The 17,405-nt window shown below is 35.9% G+C and overlaps 3 protein-coding genes across 3 annotated transcripts in view; 1 reads left to right on the top strand and 2 right to left on the bottom strand.

The window, feature by feature from the left end:
• Positions 1–17,405, bottom strand: part of fdps (farnesyl diphosphate synthase (farnesyl pyrophosphate synthetase, dimethylallyltranstransferase, geranyltranstransferase)) — a 185,409-nt gene that overhangs the window by 157,034 nt on the left and 10,970 nt on the right. The gene's annotated exons all lie outside the window — the stretch shown is intronic.
• Positions 1,020–3,668, bottom strand: LOC309483279 (transmembrane protein 100). Its single transcript, XM_082148994.1, has 2 exons — positions 3,485–3,668; positions 1,020–2,557 (listed from the first exon to the last, which is right to left on the bottom strand). Exon 2 carries the CDS (start codon positions 2,358–2,360, stop codon positions 1,926–1,928), a length of 435 nt encoding a protein of 144 aa, XP_082005120.1. The 5' UTR covers positions 2,361–2,557; positions 3,485–3,668; the 3' UTR covers positions 1,020–1,925.
• Positions 11,697–15,101, top strand: rcvrn2 (recoverin 2; the record flags this gene model as incomplete). The annotated part of the gene is made up of 3 exons (XM_082148848.1): positions 11,697–12,197; positions 14,629–14,740; positions 15,016–15,101. The coding sequence occupies exons 1-3, from the start codon at positions 11,817–11,819 to the stop codon at positions 15,099–15,101; spliced, it is 579 nt and encodes a 192-aa protein (XP_082004974.1). The 5' UTR covers positions 11,697–11,816.

Genomic DNA, 17,405 nt, shown 5'->3' with positions numbered 1-17,405 from the left:
GTGAATGCAAATACAGTACCTCAATACTTCGTAGACAATACACAATGACGGTAACATTTGATGGATCATTTTTGTGTTTGAATGTGTCATTTTGAGCAGAAAATTTACTCAAAATGTCACAAAATGGCAAGTTACTAATCCTGACAACAAAAGCAATGATAAAACAGTGTAAATACAGCTGGAAAACAGTGAAAAATGAACCTCATTAATTATTCAAGGTCCAGTGCATGATGGGAACCCCAGTATCAGAAAAGTTGAGTAATTTTTACTTAATTTTATTGAGTTGATATTTACGCTTTCATTTCTACTCGCTTGAAATAAGTACTGATATGGAATTTACTTAGTTTTTTAAATTCTTGCCTGGACTAACTTTTTCATGTAAATTACATTGTTTTTTTTCAGTAGTATTTACTTCACCAAAAAATCATTTTTTACAGTGTAGTTTGGTAAGTGTCCACTAGGAGCAGCACATTAGACAAATAGATGACAGTCATGATAGTTTTCAGGCATGCTTTTTTAATATTGCTGTAACTGTAAGTTGAGCTTCGTCTGCTGCAACCAAATAGATCATCTTTTGTTTTGTTTTTACAGCTTCTCATTTTTGTCTTCAACCGATTGCACACAGATGGATCATTTGAACATGAAAATGAAAAAAGTTAAGGACTTGCCAACGTCAGTGCAAAGCTGTGCATGATTAAAGTAGCCTATATTTTAGCATATTAGCTTTTTTTAATTAATGTTTTTTCAATGTTTTTTCTACATTGTATAACATATTTATGTAACATTGTTCATTTTCTCACTAGTATTAGTGCTAAAAACATTAATGATAATACTATTATATAATATAACAATAATAATTTATCACCACTACTGCTAATAATACATATCATCATCATGATATAAAAAAGAATAATAACTTGATTATTTCAGTAAATATACATCTTTATGAGAGGCAGTATAACGTTTTATAGTATGAAGTAAATCACTGCAAAGAATAATACAAGTGACCAGCAGATGGAGACAGTTATTACCGTTTTTACACTGAACAATTTATTTGTAAAGTTTCAAAGATGTTTTAACATGCAGTTACACAAGTTTGTCTGTTATTACTGTAAATTTGCCTCCCTAATGATACTTAGAGCAAGAAAAAAAAAATCTTTGAAGTCTGTTCAACCATTTCATTGTTACAATTCGTTAATTTAATTTACAATTCATTTAAAATAGCACTGGCACACGGTATAAAGTAAAATTATTAGTAAGTATAACAATGTTAAACAAAATAACACTTAACAACAGGCTTGAAAAAAATCTGTAATGCCTTTTTTGTAGTAGATCATTGTTTATAAAATCCACCTTGTGCTTTCAGAAAAAACATTGATAAATGACTCAAATAACACACACAGTGCATGCATATGTAGAAAGGCAGTGGGTTTTCTCAATCACACAAGCTGTTAACAATTGTAGATACCCCATACTGTATATTTGCTAAACTATGCAGATGATGAATTTGGGCCTGTTGTCATTTTTTTGACAGCATTTGGCAATGAAGAAAATGTAGTTTATGTAATATATCAATACATCAAAATAAGTACAAAAATGGATTAGGTTTAAAAGTTAAAAAGCTGTGGAATAATATTCATTCAAACTTAAATGAAAAATGTAAGTCTAATAGTTCTTTGAAGAGTGGTAAATAAACTGTTTTTAATAAATACACACGAATGCAGAAGCAAATGTCTCTTGAGCGTTCTGAAATCACACAGGACATAGCCAAGTGTTTCCTGTAACAGTGAACCCAATGAATTTCCTGTGACATTCCTACATGATTAAGCAAACAGTGATGGAGAAAAAGAAGGATGAAGCAGCAGGGAGTCTGACTCGTTCAACGAGAACAAAACTGCTATGTATTTTTTCTCTTCACTGCTCTTTTACACCGTGACTCTTTTTAAAACAACTTCCGCATAATCATTAACCAACACTAAATTTGCTTCTGCCCTCTCTCTTCTGGCCATCATTCTTCTCTTTTTCATTAAGAAACGGAGGACAAAGATCATGGCTACCAGACTCAAACTGGTAAGCAGCAGTACCAATCCAAGAGCCAGAAGGTGTGACGGACCACTGTTCTTGTACTCCAAATGGTCCCATAAACCCAATGACACAATACTCAAACCAACCAGAGTGCCCCAAACCCCAAAGGCCAACATACAGGTGCCACAGGACAGCTCCGCTCCCCCCGTCACCACCGTGACACCGGCCACTGAAACCAACCCATTTGGTAACGTGACAGTTTGAGACTTTGGATCATATTTCACGGATTGGGACGGGTTTGGCTGGGCTGAAAGGTCCTCGGATGTTGCCATCATTAATGTGCTACACAAAAGCAATATCTTTCCGAAGTTGCCTGCCTCTTCTGTTGATGTATGATTTTTATAAACTCCTTAAATATTGATGATTTTAACACAATAAATATTTTAGTAAGCAGTTGTCCACACAGACTGTGCTTCTTCTGTGGTTGTCCTTATGTTTCCTCATAGGGTTGTGTCAGTCATTTCTATACTCCCTGTAAATGATACAAAAGCACAATATACATCAGCATAATAGCCTATGCACAGAAAATGACATTGTGATGACAACAAATAAAGTTATAAATTATAGAAAGACTACTATTAAGTGAATCAATATCCATATATGAAAATGTAGACCACATACATTTTAGAAATATTGATTGTTTTTTTAGCTCTCATTATAAGAATTACTTATGTTGTTCTATTAATGGTCAAAATTAGTATTATCTATCAGTATCTTGGCTAGTAAAAAAAAAAAAAAAAAATCATTAAGTGTCATATAAAGTACACTACCAATCGTAAGTTTGGGCTCCGTAAGTTTTTTTGTTGTTGTTGTTGTTGTTGTTTAATGAAACTAATGCTTTTCTTCAGCAAGGGAGCATTAAATTTATCCAAAGTGACAGTAATGGCATTTATAATGTTACAAAAGTTTTCTGTTTAAAATAAATGTAGCTCTTCTGAACTTTCTATTCATCAAAGAATCATGAAAAAATGTATCACGATTTTCACAAAATATGAAGCAGTGCAACTTGATAATAATTGGAAATGTTTCTTGAGCAGCAAATCATCAAATTCTAATGATTTCTGAAGGATCATATGTGACACCAAATACTGGAGTAATGATGCTGAAAATTAAGCTTTGCCATCACAGGAATAAATTACATATAAGATATATTCAAACTGAAAACACTTATTTTAAATTGAAATAATATTTCACAATATTACTGTTTTTACTGTATTTTCTTTCAAATAAATGCAGCCTGGTTGAGTATAAGAGGCTTCTTTCAAAAACATTTTTAAAAAAACGTACCGACCCCAAACTGTACCTTAAAATTAAAATGTTATAAATAGATATGTGTTGATTGAATACAAACATATCAAATGCATAAATATGTATTTAGTCAAATGTGTCAATTTCTCACCTTTTTCTTGCATGTAAAGAGTCACACCAATATATTTGTATTTCAAAAGATGAAAAAAAAAAAAATCCTGTTATATATAAAATATGGTTAATCCAGTCTTTTTCCTAAACTTCACCAGTGTAAAAAATGTTCTCCAAGGACATGTTAAATGCGAGTGCAGTGCTCTACGACCATTCACATAGTGTATCACTACTTGCAGACCAGCCTGTACCCACGACAGAGCCGGTGAACTGTTGTTTTTATTTTCCTTATCATTTGTTTGTTTCCATCGCCCTTTGTGTCCCGAAGGAAAGCGATGTCTGTCATTAGACATCATTATGACCCATTAACTTGTATTTATCTAAGACTCCCTCCCTTCCTCTGCTCCCACCCTCACTCATGCCTTTGCTTAAGAACCGGCTGCATTTTTAAAAGAGGTATTGTTTTCTAGGCAGAAAGTTTGGTTTTTCTTTCGAAAGAATTTTCCCCTGCCCTTTTTCAATCGCTATCCTGTCTACGTGCCTCATTCTTTGCGAGCAAGAAATGAATTTTGTTGATTTACCTCTGAGACATCTGAAAAAAATATCTGAAGCCAGTTGGGTTTGAGTCTTTTCAGTAAAGAAACACTGAATTTGTTTATCAGTGACATCTGTTCTTGTTTAGGTATTCCTAAAGATCTACTCATTCAAAGCCCAAGTTGATCCATTGAACACCCAAAGGCATAAGATGTTCATTAAACATTTGAAAACACCTTGATGTCGGTAAACACTTGCATTAGAGGGTGTTTCCTTCCAAATCTTGTGGCACAGTTGTTGTTTCAAAGGACTGATGAGTGAGCCTGTTTGATGCTTTGCACCTTCAGGAGAGGGTACAACGTATTTTTGATAGATTGTTTATTATGTTGTCATTTGCAATATGTTTAGATTCACTACAGTGACATGAAACCACACTCACATAACATCCACAACAACTACAGGCTAAATATCTAGTCTCAGCAATCCTTGTAATTTGCTTTCAATGTGGGCACATTGTAATTAGCTCTGACCAAGTAATCCAATAAATGTGCTCTTGAAAATTCCTGGAATAGCACAGAGAAAATCCCTGTGCTAAAAGAAGGAACAGTTGCGTATGTCTGGTGTTTCCAAGGGAGTTAAATAAATCCAGGGTGATTAAAGGCAGGGCAGACCTGTATCAAAAGTATGTTTTGGAAAGTTTCAAATGCAGCTTAAGATTTAAATGGGGAAATATATGCATGGGCACAGGGTGGAAAATCCAGACGAAGTGTGAAATGTTCCCTTTTTTGTCCTGTCAGCACTGTAAACAGTTTAAATTGTGTGCTGAATAGACTGGGGGCCGTTTTTATACTTTAAAACTTTTTATGCGTTTGGGCCGTTCATTTATGTGAAAACGGCATTTTGGGGTCCTGAAAATGGCAGCTTTTGAAAATGGGTTTCAAAGTGCACGTTTTTGAAAACGATGCCGTTATCGTCTCTGTGTGAACTAATAAAAACGTGAATTTTGTGGAAACGGTGATGTCATGTGCATGCGTATTACGTGTTCAGTCTATAGGCGCATGGTGTTACTTTACAAAGTGACGTTGCCAACTACTGGCCTGGCAGTAATACACTGAAAAAAATGATTAGTTGAATTTACTAAAAAAATTTATCGTAAGTGGTTCCACACAATTAATTTTAGCTACATTTAAACAAATGCATTAAGTTGAACTTAATAAATGTTAGTTCAACTTAATGCATTTGTTTAAATGTAGCTAAAATCAATTGTGTGGAACCACTTACGATAAAAAATTTTAGTAAATTCAATGAATCATTTTTTTCAGTGTACAGTGTTTTTAAATGTCTTTGTGGATCCATGTGAATGGGGATCTTTTTGAAAACATTGTCATTTGTCCACGAATAATGCAAAGGAAAAACGTTTCTGTTTTTAGTACATCGTTGTCGTGTAACTATACCAGATATTGCAGTTTTTAATGTTTTTTTTTAAAACAATAGGCCTAAGTTCAGATCTCTGAACAATTAGTTTCTCGTTGACATCAGATTTTAATTTATTATTAATTTAAGGAAATTGCAAGTGTTTTGGCACATGTGTGCAAAAGTACAATTGTCTATAATTTGCACAATAACTAAATTTACATGCTTGTTGATCAAAACTGATGAGTTGATTCTAAGTGAAACTGTCAAACTCTTCACAACTTCTAAATGAAGAGTTCAGAAGCAAAAGCCTCTAAGTGCCATCTGAAATTTTCTTCTAGAATGATCATTTTTATCAAGCTCGTATATTTAAGTTCAATCATTTCACTTAAATGGCAATGCAAATTACCTATTAATTGTCATTTAAGTGAAATTACTTAACTTAAATATACAAGCTTTATAAAAACGATCATTCTAGAAGAAAATTTCAGATGGCACTTAGAGGCTTTTGCATCTGAACTCTTCAAATATTCTTTCATCATGTAAGCCATCACATGCAAAATGATCCATTCAGTTATCCAAATCTGACAGACATGCATGTATTTTCCAGAAATAGCTGGCATGGTATGTCTGCTAAATTGGCAAATGACCTGCCATTGCAATAAAATAGGAATCACAATCAACCAATCAATATGGAGTTTGCCTACAACACGATCACTACCATTTTTGAACATGGAGGACCTTAGTTTTATTACAGCATTTTTTATTCACATCAATATTGTAAAGGTAAATGCAAGTCTATTTGTACATTCTACATACAGTATATCCGCACAACAACCTCATGTTGGTGACAGAGCAGCAGTATTTAGCCATCAGCAAGAACAAGAAATTTGCAACATGGTCATTGCCAACAATTCCATCAGGCTAAGAGATCCAAAGTGCGACATAAATGACAATGATGTCTTTGCAAATATAAATTCTGTCAGCATTTCCCCTATAGAATAGTGAAAGACAAATATTTAAGGTGCTATTTGAGAGGAATAGTAAAAGAGTAAAGGAGCTGTGGAAGTATGTCCAGGTAAACCATTGGTGTGCACTTAGTACATTGTCCAGTGAGTTTTACTGTACTTAAGATGCCTGTATATATTTCTTAACGTTTTAGATACCCATTAAAAGAGAAAAGATTTACTAAACTGTCTAGAATAAGCTATGTAAAATTAACTTTATATTGTTTCTGTTTTACTTTATAGAGAATAATGGAGTTAGAAGGACATGAAACAACCCACATTCTAGTTTTTGAGGACGAGGTTGGGTTCAGTGTGGCCAAAGGTCAGAGACGTGCAGCCGCAATCTCATTGGACACCGAGCAACAATTAGCACACCAGGCCAACGTGGGGGTAATATTACAATGTGTGCTGCCATTTCAGAGAATGGTGTGAGCACACATATCCCACACATTGGGCCCTATAACACCCAACTTCTCCTGTCCTTCCTTAACACACTTTACAGAGACCTATACATGAACAAGAAAAAGGTTTAGTTAGACCATTTGCCAATTTATGTTATTGTCTGGGATAATGTCAGCTTCCACCGAACCAACATTGTTAGGGAATGGTTTGCTGCACATGAAAGGATAACAATGTAGTTCCTTCCACCATACTCTCCATTCCTGAATCTGATATATGACCATCGACCACAAGATCAGATGTCTCTGTTAGATACGATGAACGCTGCTTGTGAGGACATCACAGGTGATCACTGCAGGGGATGATTGCATCACTCAAGGAGATTTTTTTCCCCGGTGCATGGCAAGGGAAAACATCAGATGTGATGTTGATGAAAATCTTTGGCCAGACCAACAAGAGTGACAGGATTTCCACCAAGATTTTTTTTTTTTCATAAATGTCATTTTGAGGCAATTTTCTGTTCAGTATTTACAGTAACATGAAATTTACTGTAAAATGAAAAATACAATTGGACAAGTAAAAGTTTTCACTTTACATGTAACACATTTGTTCAAAAATAAATGCACTTTTTGTTTAGGTGACATTGACCAATTTACTAACACAATAACTAGGTTTTGAAGCATGAATGAAATATTTTGGGTGAGTTATACTACATTTTACAGACATGCAATGGAGTTCTGATGTTCCAGCAAACAGTTTTGACAATTGCCCTTACAGTTTAGAAAAATGTGCCAAAGCTATTGAGAAAAACTGTAAACATGTGATGAGTCAAAAATCACTAGCTGTTTGGTGAGAAACCATCATTTTGACTGTTGGGTTGCAGAAATCGCTTTTTAAGGACTACAACAAACGACTGATAGGGACTACACAAACTTCCTTTTGGGTTAGTGACATCACAAACCCTCAAATTTACATAAACCCTGCCCCTGAAAACATGCAACAAATGGGGTGAGTCTGATAAGAGGAAAGTTGTTGTAGTAGAGCTCAAGCTGTCACATCCGTCTTTTCACATTTATTGCAATTCAGTACGTAACACAAATGCAATAGCATGTCACTCTGAAGGCATCTTACAACAGTTCCCACACTAGCAATTTATAGATTATTATGACAGAATATGCTAATCAATGACTTGAAGATAGTTAACTCCACATCAGCTACATACATTCATCAACTAACCATTCAGAAACGTCCTGTTGCAGTCTACATGTTGTCACTTCCTTTTGAGTCTCTCCATCATTGTCCGACTCCAGTTTGAACATAAAAGGACACGAGCTGTTGTAGCTCCGCCCTCTGTGCCAGGAGCAGCAGCTCGTTTGCATTTAAATGGATATGCACAAAACAATGCGTTTTTGCTCACCCTCAAAAAGGGACAATTTTAACATGCTATAAAAAATTATCTATGGGGTATTTTGAGCTAAAACTTCACTTACACACTCTGGGGACATCTGATATTTTACATCTTGTAAAAAGGGACATTATACCACCCCTTTAAATGCTCATGACATGTGTTACTACCTGCACAGCAGTCTTTTTCTTTACATTTGCATAAAGTTTATCACTTTTTCATACTCTCAATCTCCGGTCTGCTGTTAATCCCACAATCCACCACCCAAGCGTGTTGCTCTTTCATAGCAATGAATTGAAAACACCCCTTTGCTTGCTGTGTAACCAGTGTAAACGCATCGTTATGATAGAAAAAGCAATGTGGCCGATAATATTACTATGGAAGAGGTGTGTCACTAAAGCCCAGAGAGATGTAAATGTCTGCTACACACAGCTAAAATACTGCCAGTGTTTATTTAGAATGACCCAACAGAATTGTAGTGTGTCAAAGGTTCAACAATCTAATGATATTTACAAATGAACCTAAACACAGCTGCTACTAAAACAGCCATTAGTCCCTAAACCAAACATGACCTCATGAATTTATTGGAGTAACAACAGTTTATGTGCAAGCGTCAAAGGACACCATGGGCAAAATCAGTGAGCAGGATAAAGTCATGTTGTTTATGAGTTTGACGCCGAACTAAAAAAAAGCATAATACAGTAAATTAGAAAACCAGCACCAGAGATGACAACAGACCCAATAAAGGACAGATGGCAAGACAAGTTGTAGAGAGGTGAGGAGTACAGCAATGAGATTAAAAGAGGGATTGTTCCTGAAAATGAGGGTACGGCAGATGTCAGGTCCAGGCTTAATGATCTCCTGATTACAACTTGCAATTGAAACACAATCAAACAAAACCCAGAGGTGTTTCGAATTAACCTCAATGAACTTGTTATTGACATCAGCAAAAGCTGCTGTCACTGGATTCACGCTCAGTGAAAGTGTTGACAGTTCGTAAATGCTTCTTCAAATAAAACAGATAAAGCTGATTTTTTAAAAAGCCATATAAAACCTATAGCAGGTGCTGCTATATTTCTCAACATTACTTCTCTTATAATAGCTTTGGATTGGCCATGCCGTGGTTTCCCACGTACACTTATCTAAAGTAACATTAAATTAAAACAGAGGTAAGACACACCCAAATTTAGATTGGTCAAGCAGCATTTGCTGTTCTAAATGGAAATTCAATTCTTGTCTTTGCGAACCAAGTACACTTGAATTGATGCAAAATATTAGTCGTCACTAATATGACGCAAAACTTGCGGTAACATACAAATCTGTTTAATCTACTTGGGAAAACAATTTCAGAGTCAGTCAGAATAAAATCAAATGTTTACAAATTATAGAAATATTTACCTGGCAATGAAAACTACACACAGCGATCGTGAGGGAAGTCTACCTACAGACTCCTCGAACCTTTTGCCAATTTTCCTTATAAACCCAGATAATTCAATATGCTTGCCAAATGGTGGTGTCTGTCATTATAATTCGATTTTGGTCCCCTATTGAGGGGTTCACAACTGTGAGATCAGAATTTGTAATTGAATGGGTTCTTGATACCTGTAGAAGAATACTTATTTCCATACAGGATGTAGTTTGAATGGAGGATCTGGGGGAGGGCACACCTTTTTCCCACCACCACATTTCTCATATTTTATAACTTATTTTAGCTTTTCATTATGGCTGGGAGAATGAGACCATTTTACCAGGCGCACTGAGACACTTTAAATGATACCAAACATGTATAGTTATTTTTTTGTACACACTTAACATTGGTTTTTGGTGAGCTTTAAGTGAGGAGGAGAAGAGGGGGAGCAGGGGGAGATGACGAGACTGTAAAAATGAGGTGTGAGCTGCACTGTATGCTGCATCTCGGATGTTGCTGTTACATTTGCAAGAGAGAGTTCAAATGGTAATTCTCATCTTTTGTTTTCTCAAGGGGTAGCCCAGACTTGCTGGCACCCGCCTTACAGTCACAAAAGGTCAGTTTGGTTGTCTGGATGCGGCTTTCTGTGCCAAAGTGCATGGATGTCTCATTAAGAGGACTAAGACTGTCAGTTGAGGACATGACTGTATATTCAGGACTCATTGTTAATGACTTTACCACTGTGCTTTTGCTGCTGAAATGATTTGGAGTCATCTTATTCTTTCACAATAATAAACATTTACTTTTTTTTTGTGAATTTGTTTATGTTGTCCATATATATTCTATACAATTGCCTTTTAGTATTTTTTGATATCAGTCAGCTGTGATCCAAACAAAATATGTCGCCCACCTAGAAAGTTTACCTGCAAGGTTGATTCAAAGAAAACCAAAATTACTACTATATCACATACAGTATTTATTTACTGCCATTTTTTTTATCAATATGATGCATAAATAAATCGATAATTAGTTAATTATGCGATTTGGAATAATAGCTGGAAATTGCACTACAATGCAATGTACAAAATTCATAAACACACCTATAGTATAAGGTGTAAAACCTTACTTATTTGTGCAAAGTTTTCTTGATTTCAAGCCAGTTTCTCAATTTCAACATGTTAAATAAAAATAACATAAGATAATGTTAAAATTGTGACATATTTAAATGAGCAGAATTCAAAATAAGGCTTGATACGTCACACAAACTAAATGTTTATTTTGTGTAACATAACATGTTTATCATCAACAAGCTTAAGATGTAGGCAAGAGACAGTTTTATCAACTGGCCCAGAACTCATTTACACGATCGATCGACAGACAGACAGACAGACAGACAGACAGACAGACAGACAGACAGACAGACAGATAGATAGATAGATAGATAGATAGATAGATAGATAGATAGATAGATAGATAGATAGATAGATAGATAGATAGATAGATAGATAGATAGATAGATAGATAGATAGATAGATAGATAGATAGATAGATAGATAGAGAGATAGACAGACAGACAGACAGACAGACAGACAGACAGATAGATAGATAGATAGATAGATAGATAGATAGATAGATAGATAGATAGATAGATAGATAGATAGATAGATAGATAGATAGATAGATAGATAGATAGATAGATAGATAGATAGATATGAGATGTTGTTTTGATTGTATTCAGGGTTATTACCGTAATAATTAATGGAAGGGGATAGTCCCGAGCTGTTGATTTGGGGCTCAGAGGCTCAGCCATGTCAAATCCCTCTTTAGCGACTTAAACCTGCATTCAAAGGTAACAGCCTAAGTTCACCTCCCCCACCCTCACTAACTCACTTACTCACTCACCCACCCATCAGCAGACACCGTCATAAATCAGTGGTCATTCTTTCCTGTACATTTGAGAGCTTCATTACAACAGACATTGTTCTTTCTCTGCAAGTCTTTGGAGTAACATTTATAAATCCATCATTTTCAAAGGAGTTTTGAGGGACATTTTGGGGACATTATTACAGGCACCCAACTAAAAAAGAGATTCTCTGAGAACATCACAAGAGCAGCTTCAAAGTAGAGTCTTTACTGATTGGGAAAGGAGGACCTGACAAACAACACTTCCTGAACCCCTACCTGTGCCCTCCACCAGCTGCCAAAAATGGGGAATGCCAAAAGCAGTGCTATGTCCAAAGAGATCCTGGAGGATCTCAAACTCAACACCAAATTCTCAGAGGATGAACTGGCACAGTGGTACGAGAACTTCCAGAAGCAGTGCCCGTCTGGCCGTATCACTCCAGACGAGTTTAAGAAGATCTACGAACGTTTTTTCCCAGAAAGTGATGCCGCATCATATGCCCAGCATGTCTTCCGCTCCTTTGACACGAATGATGATGGAACGTTGGATTTTAAGGAATACATCATCGCTCTACATATGACATCAACTGGAAAGACGGAGCGGAAGCTGGAATGGGCCTTTTCACTCTTCGATGTTGACAAGAACGGCTACATCACCAAGTCAGAAGTGGGAGAAATCTGCCAGGTAGGTCAAATGTAATCTTCACAAATATGAAACGTTTGTGGCACTGTTGTGTGGCTTCTCTTCAAAATCATAGCATAAATGAGTGAGTGTATTTTTGTAGGGAGAATGGGGCTAATTGTCACACTTTTTTGCAGCAATTTCTCAGAGTATCACATATTATTGAACATTTCACCATTATTCCCCAGGAACAAATTGACCTTTTGTGAAAACATGCCCCAATATGCAGTTGTCATAATGGAACCTGCATGCCATTAAAAAGCCTATCATTTCAGTAAAACAATTATTAAATGAAAGAATTAAAAAAGAATGCAGGAACAATGTTATACAATTTTTCAATGTATAACACTTAAAGAAGCGACAACATGCTAAGATGCCAACTTACCCCAACCAGTCATTTATAATAAATATGTGTCCTGAAAAAAAGTTCAACTTTTCGGTTAAACTCTGTCTTCATTATAAGCTGACTCTTTTCTGAATGTATCCCAGTGTGGTATTAGTGTTCACTTGTTATAAATGATAATATTAACATTTTAGAGGACAAAATTATTCTGATTTAAGATGTTTGAAACCATCTTGAAAAACATTAGACTCAAATATTATAGTTACTGAAATACATCCCTATGCAGTCTTAATACAGACCACTTCCCCCATGTGACAACTTGCCCCTGCCCCAATATAGTGCAGATGCATTCTAACCTTTCTCCTGATCAATGAACCAGACTTTAAATATTCTCTCTATTCTCATAAGTGTTGTTTTGTCAGCAATGTACTGAACACAAACAAAGCACAAGGCATCATTAAAAAAGAAGCCAAATGTCTTATCTTGTAACTTTGACTTAATAAGCCAGTGCCTCGGAGCATGGCTAATGGAATTGGCCGATCCCAAAATAATCCATCAGATACATGGTTTAGCTTGAACAATAAATGCACACAGAGGCCTTTTCGGAGGTGGACAGACAGGTGGCTGGGGGGATTACAGTGTGAGAGACCTTTTTTTAGAAAGACTCTGGATCAGTGGGTCATAGAAGTCACAGTAAACAGTGGGAACATAAATTGCATTTTACATGTCCAGATGGACAAACATGAGGGGAAAAAAAGCAAGAAAAGAGTCACGGAGATCGGTACAGTAATATAAATTAAAGCATTGGAAGAGAATACACCACCACGAAAACTTAAGATGCTATTGGACAGGAGATACACTTACCTTTTAGATGCATTGTTTATGGCATTGTTTATGGCATTAAGGCATTTGTGGATGTATATTAAAATGGTTATTCTCACACAGCTAGTGTCAGATAAACATTGACCTCATACTCAGGGTTTGTGATCACTGGTTTGGTGGTTTATAAGTGTAAATGTCTCTGTCATCATGCCAGTGACTGAATGCCAAAGAGTAGCTGATTAAAGACTGGGCTTGTTGAGGCCAGTGAGTGGTTTTGGCAGGAGCTTTGGTACTGCATCTAATCTGTATTATTCTTACGTGTCTTATGTGTCAGAGATAAACATCTCCTCAGATCACTGAACCACTCAGATCCAGGTCAGCTGTGGTCAGGCAAAACTAAAGTCTATGTTAATAACCCTTGGCATTAGTGGTCCTAATCTATGATTACCTCCAGACAAGCATCATCAGAAGAGCAGATGGTCATTCATTTGACACTCCCAATTATGGCTGATGTCAAATGTCTGAAAATGAATAATGTAATAAAATATTACATAGCCTGTATTGAGATTTAAGGTGTTTACTTTTGATGTATTGGGGAGAAAATGCTATGAGATTGGGAAATGGTGGCTATTATTAATAATATTATTAAAAGGCAAACAGATTATATATATATATATATATATATATATATATATATATATATATATATATATATATATATATATATATTATAACAATGACCACAACAAATTATATATATCAGTTACATTTAAGTCGTTGTGTTTGGCTATAAACCAACATATTTCAAGTTGATTGATGTGCAATTTTCTTTGAGTTCCAAGCCCAAAATGTGTAAATGAAAGAGAGAGGTTTTAAAAATTATTCAGGTTACACTATATTTCCATTTTGGACATTCTACTAAGTAACTTTGCAAGATTGTCAACTAACTCGCATTAATTTCCAACTACATGGCATCTAACTCTCATTAGAGTATCAGTAGAGTGTTAGGTTAGGGTTAGTAGAATAAGATGACATGTACTTATAGTCAGTAGAATGTCTGTTAGGGGAGCATCATAATAAAATGTTTGCAGATATTAAATAGACATGACTGGTATAGTTGATATGTAGTTGCAAAGTTACTTTAGGTAGAATGTTTAAAGTGGACTATCGAAAATAAAGTGTTACAAGTATTCAACAGAGCATGAGCATTAGTCTGTTATTTTTCCTCCCTTCTCAACTTCACTTTTCTTCCATCTTGTTGATCTTCAGGCTATCTTTAAGCTGATCCCTAAAGAGGCCCAAGAGGATCTTCCAGAAGACGCAAACACTGCTGAGAAGAGAGCAGACAAACTGTGGTCGTACTTCAATAAAAAAGATAATGGTAATGTCTTTGTTTTTATATTTTAGTTTTTAAATAGGCTAACTTTTTACACTATTTGTATATCTTTTAAAATAATACAATAATACAGATGTATTATTATCAAATACCTGCCATCCCTGGATACATGGTAAAAGTTTCAAGTCTGTTACTTGAATATAAATTTTCATGATGGTAGATGGTACCATGGTAATGTCAAAAAGCTGCTGTTAAAAGCTATGTAATATTGTCCAGTAACATTGAGGGTTCTCACCCTCTCTTTCTCTTCTTTTTTTCAGAGCGATTGGCTGAGGGCGAGTTTATTCAAGGTGTTCTTGACAATGAAGACGCTATCCACCTTATTCAATATGAGCCTAAAAAGTAATAATAACACTGCATTTTTATTATCATGTGGTTTCCTTTTGTGCTCCCGAACCCCCCTCTCCCTTTCTTTTTCATTTAGTTTGTTTTTAACTTTTACCCCTTTAATCTGGCCACATCTGTCTGTTTCTGGTATTAGTGTGAAATAATTTTGTCAATATCTGAAAGCCCATTAACTGCAATATATTTGGAGCGAGTCATGATAGATGGAGTGAGGATAGGTTAAAGTGATTAATATTAAAGATTGTAAACTGATAGTAAAGTGTCACTGCTGGGAATATTATGTGTTGAATTGTGTGAAAAAACACTTTCTGAAAGATGAAATTAAAATGATATACTCCTGAGCTGTAAGCAATCTTTTTTTTATATATATAAAATGAAATGAGAGCTAGATAATTCATGTTCCTCTTGTAAAAGAAGTAAAATGCAGATGAGGCCAAAAAAAAAAAAGAAAAAAAAAAAAAAAGAAAAAAAAAAAAAGATCATCCAGGATGATTGCGCAATATATTCAATAATGTTTGTCATTTCAATTGTGCAAATCTGTTTTTTGATGTCCATAGCTGAGGAATAAAACTAAAACAATAAAAGGCTACCATAAGTCTCACTATTCTGTGTCAGTATTTGTGAATTTGTGTGTAATTGTTTGGGTGAGGTGAAGAGTTCAAGTGAACCGCTGGAATGGGCAGCACATTAATCTCTGATGGTCTGCTAGCGGCCGAGAGGTTTAACATTCTCGTGGCAATATTTACCCGTAATCCTAGATTATCTTTGTGTTTGTCAACGCATGGCAAATTTGGTCCAGATATATACTTCATGCACAGCACACAGGTAAATGCGAGTCTGTATGTGAGTACTTTCTAATATTGTGTTGAAGAGAGTCAATATTATGCTCTTTATAACACTTTTTACTAACCGTTCCTTTCCTCACTGTCTTAGTCCAAGTCAGGATTACTAACATAATCGCCTGTCCAACATTGCAAAGTAGACATTTCAAAATCTCCATCTTCACAGTCCATCCTCTCTCTCCAGTCTCTTTACCTCTTTTTCCGCTATTGGTGCGAATTTCCGGTGTTATACCCAATTTCAATTCAATTATTACCTCCCTCGTTGACGTCAGGACGTCTAATCCTAATCCCTCCCCACAACTAATTCTAAACCTACCAATACTAGGGGGGTAATAACTTGGCGGGGATCAGAATTCGGCACAACACCTGATTTCCATGTTTTCACTGTTATATGGTAAGGGGCGCTATTACACATAATCTGAAAGAGTAGGCTACTGAATCTCCTGATAAAAAACACACTGGGCCCTATCATACACTGCACGACGCAAGTGTTTTTTGCTAGTTTCAGCCTGACGCAGTTATCATTTTCACGTCCTGCGCCACATTGTTTAGCAAATGCATTTGCGTCCATTTGTGCGCCCATGGGTGTGCTGGTCTGAAAACGAGATATGTTCAGGCACATTGTTGGCGCGTTGCTATTTTGAGGCAACTGAAATAGACTACACCATTAACCAACAAAAACCTGGTCTAAAGTCAATGGCGCAGTATTTATTTATTTTTTGTTATTTAACGGGCGCATTAGTAATGTGAGCCTAGGTGGGTGCACATACTGCTTATTACACACACAGGGCACAGCAGCACATAAACATGCAAAATATTACAAATAAAAGGATTACAGTGTAAAAGATTATTATTGTGTACAATAAGATATGGTGGAATCCGGCTTGTCCCATAGATGGTCTGCTTGCACGCTTTAACGTTGCGCACGAGCAGATCCGTTTTTCCTCTCTGGAGACGCGTTCAGTTTTTCCACTTGCAAATTCCGCCAAGTAAGTAGCGAATCGCCATGGCGCGAGAACAACTGGCTTTTATAGGGAATGGGAGATGAGACTCTGATTGGTTTATTGCACATTACGTCCAAAACACCCATTACTCATAGAGACAACCCTTTTAGACCATGCCGACCATTTTTCCTGTCGTTAAACTAGCAAAAGTGAATTCCGACACGACCTAAATGTGAATTCCAACATGCACTTGTGCCGTGCACTTTAGACCTTGCGCTTAGATCGTTAAAATAGGGCCCACTAACACAGGTGAAGGGAAGAAGATCAAGAGATAAGCAAAGGCATTTGTAAAATAACACGATCATCAATATTAAACAGCATGTCGACCCCTGACGAGCTATGACAAGCAAGCATTAGGGGTGTTGATGGACTCGATCTACTCCATGTTTTGATCTTCGTTCTGAATCCGATCCAGATGTAGTCTGACAAAAACACGATTTTCTCAGCTTTTTGCTCAAA

This window comes from Leuciscus leuciscus, assembly GCF_965113295.1.
Source record: "Leuciscus leuciscus genome assembly, chromosome: 20".
NCBI classification, from domain to species: domain Eukaryota; kingdom Metazoa; phylum Chordata; class Actinopteri; order Cypriniformes; family Leuciscidae; genus Leuciscus; species Leuciscus leuciscus.
Note: the sequence above shows the minus strand (reverse complement) of the source record. Positions and strands in the feature narration are given on the sequence as shown.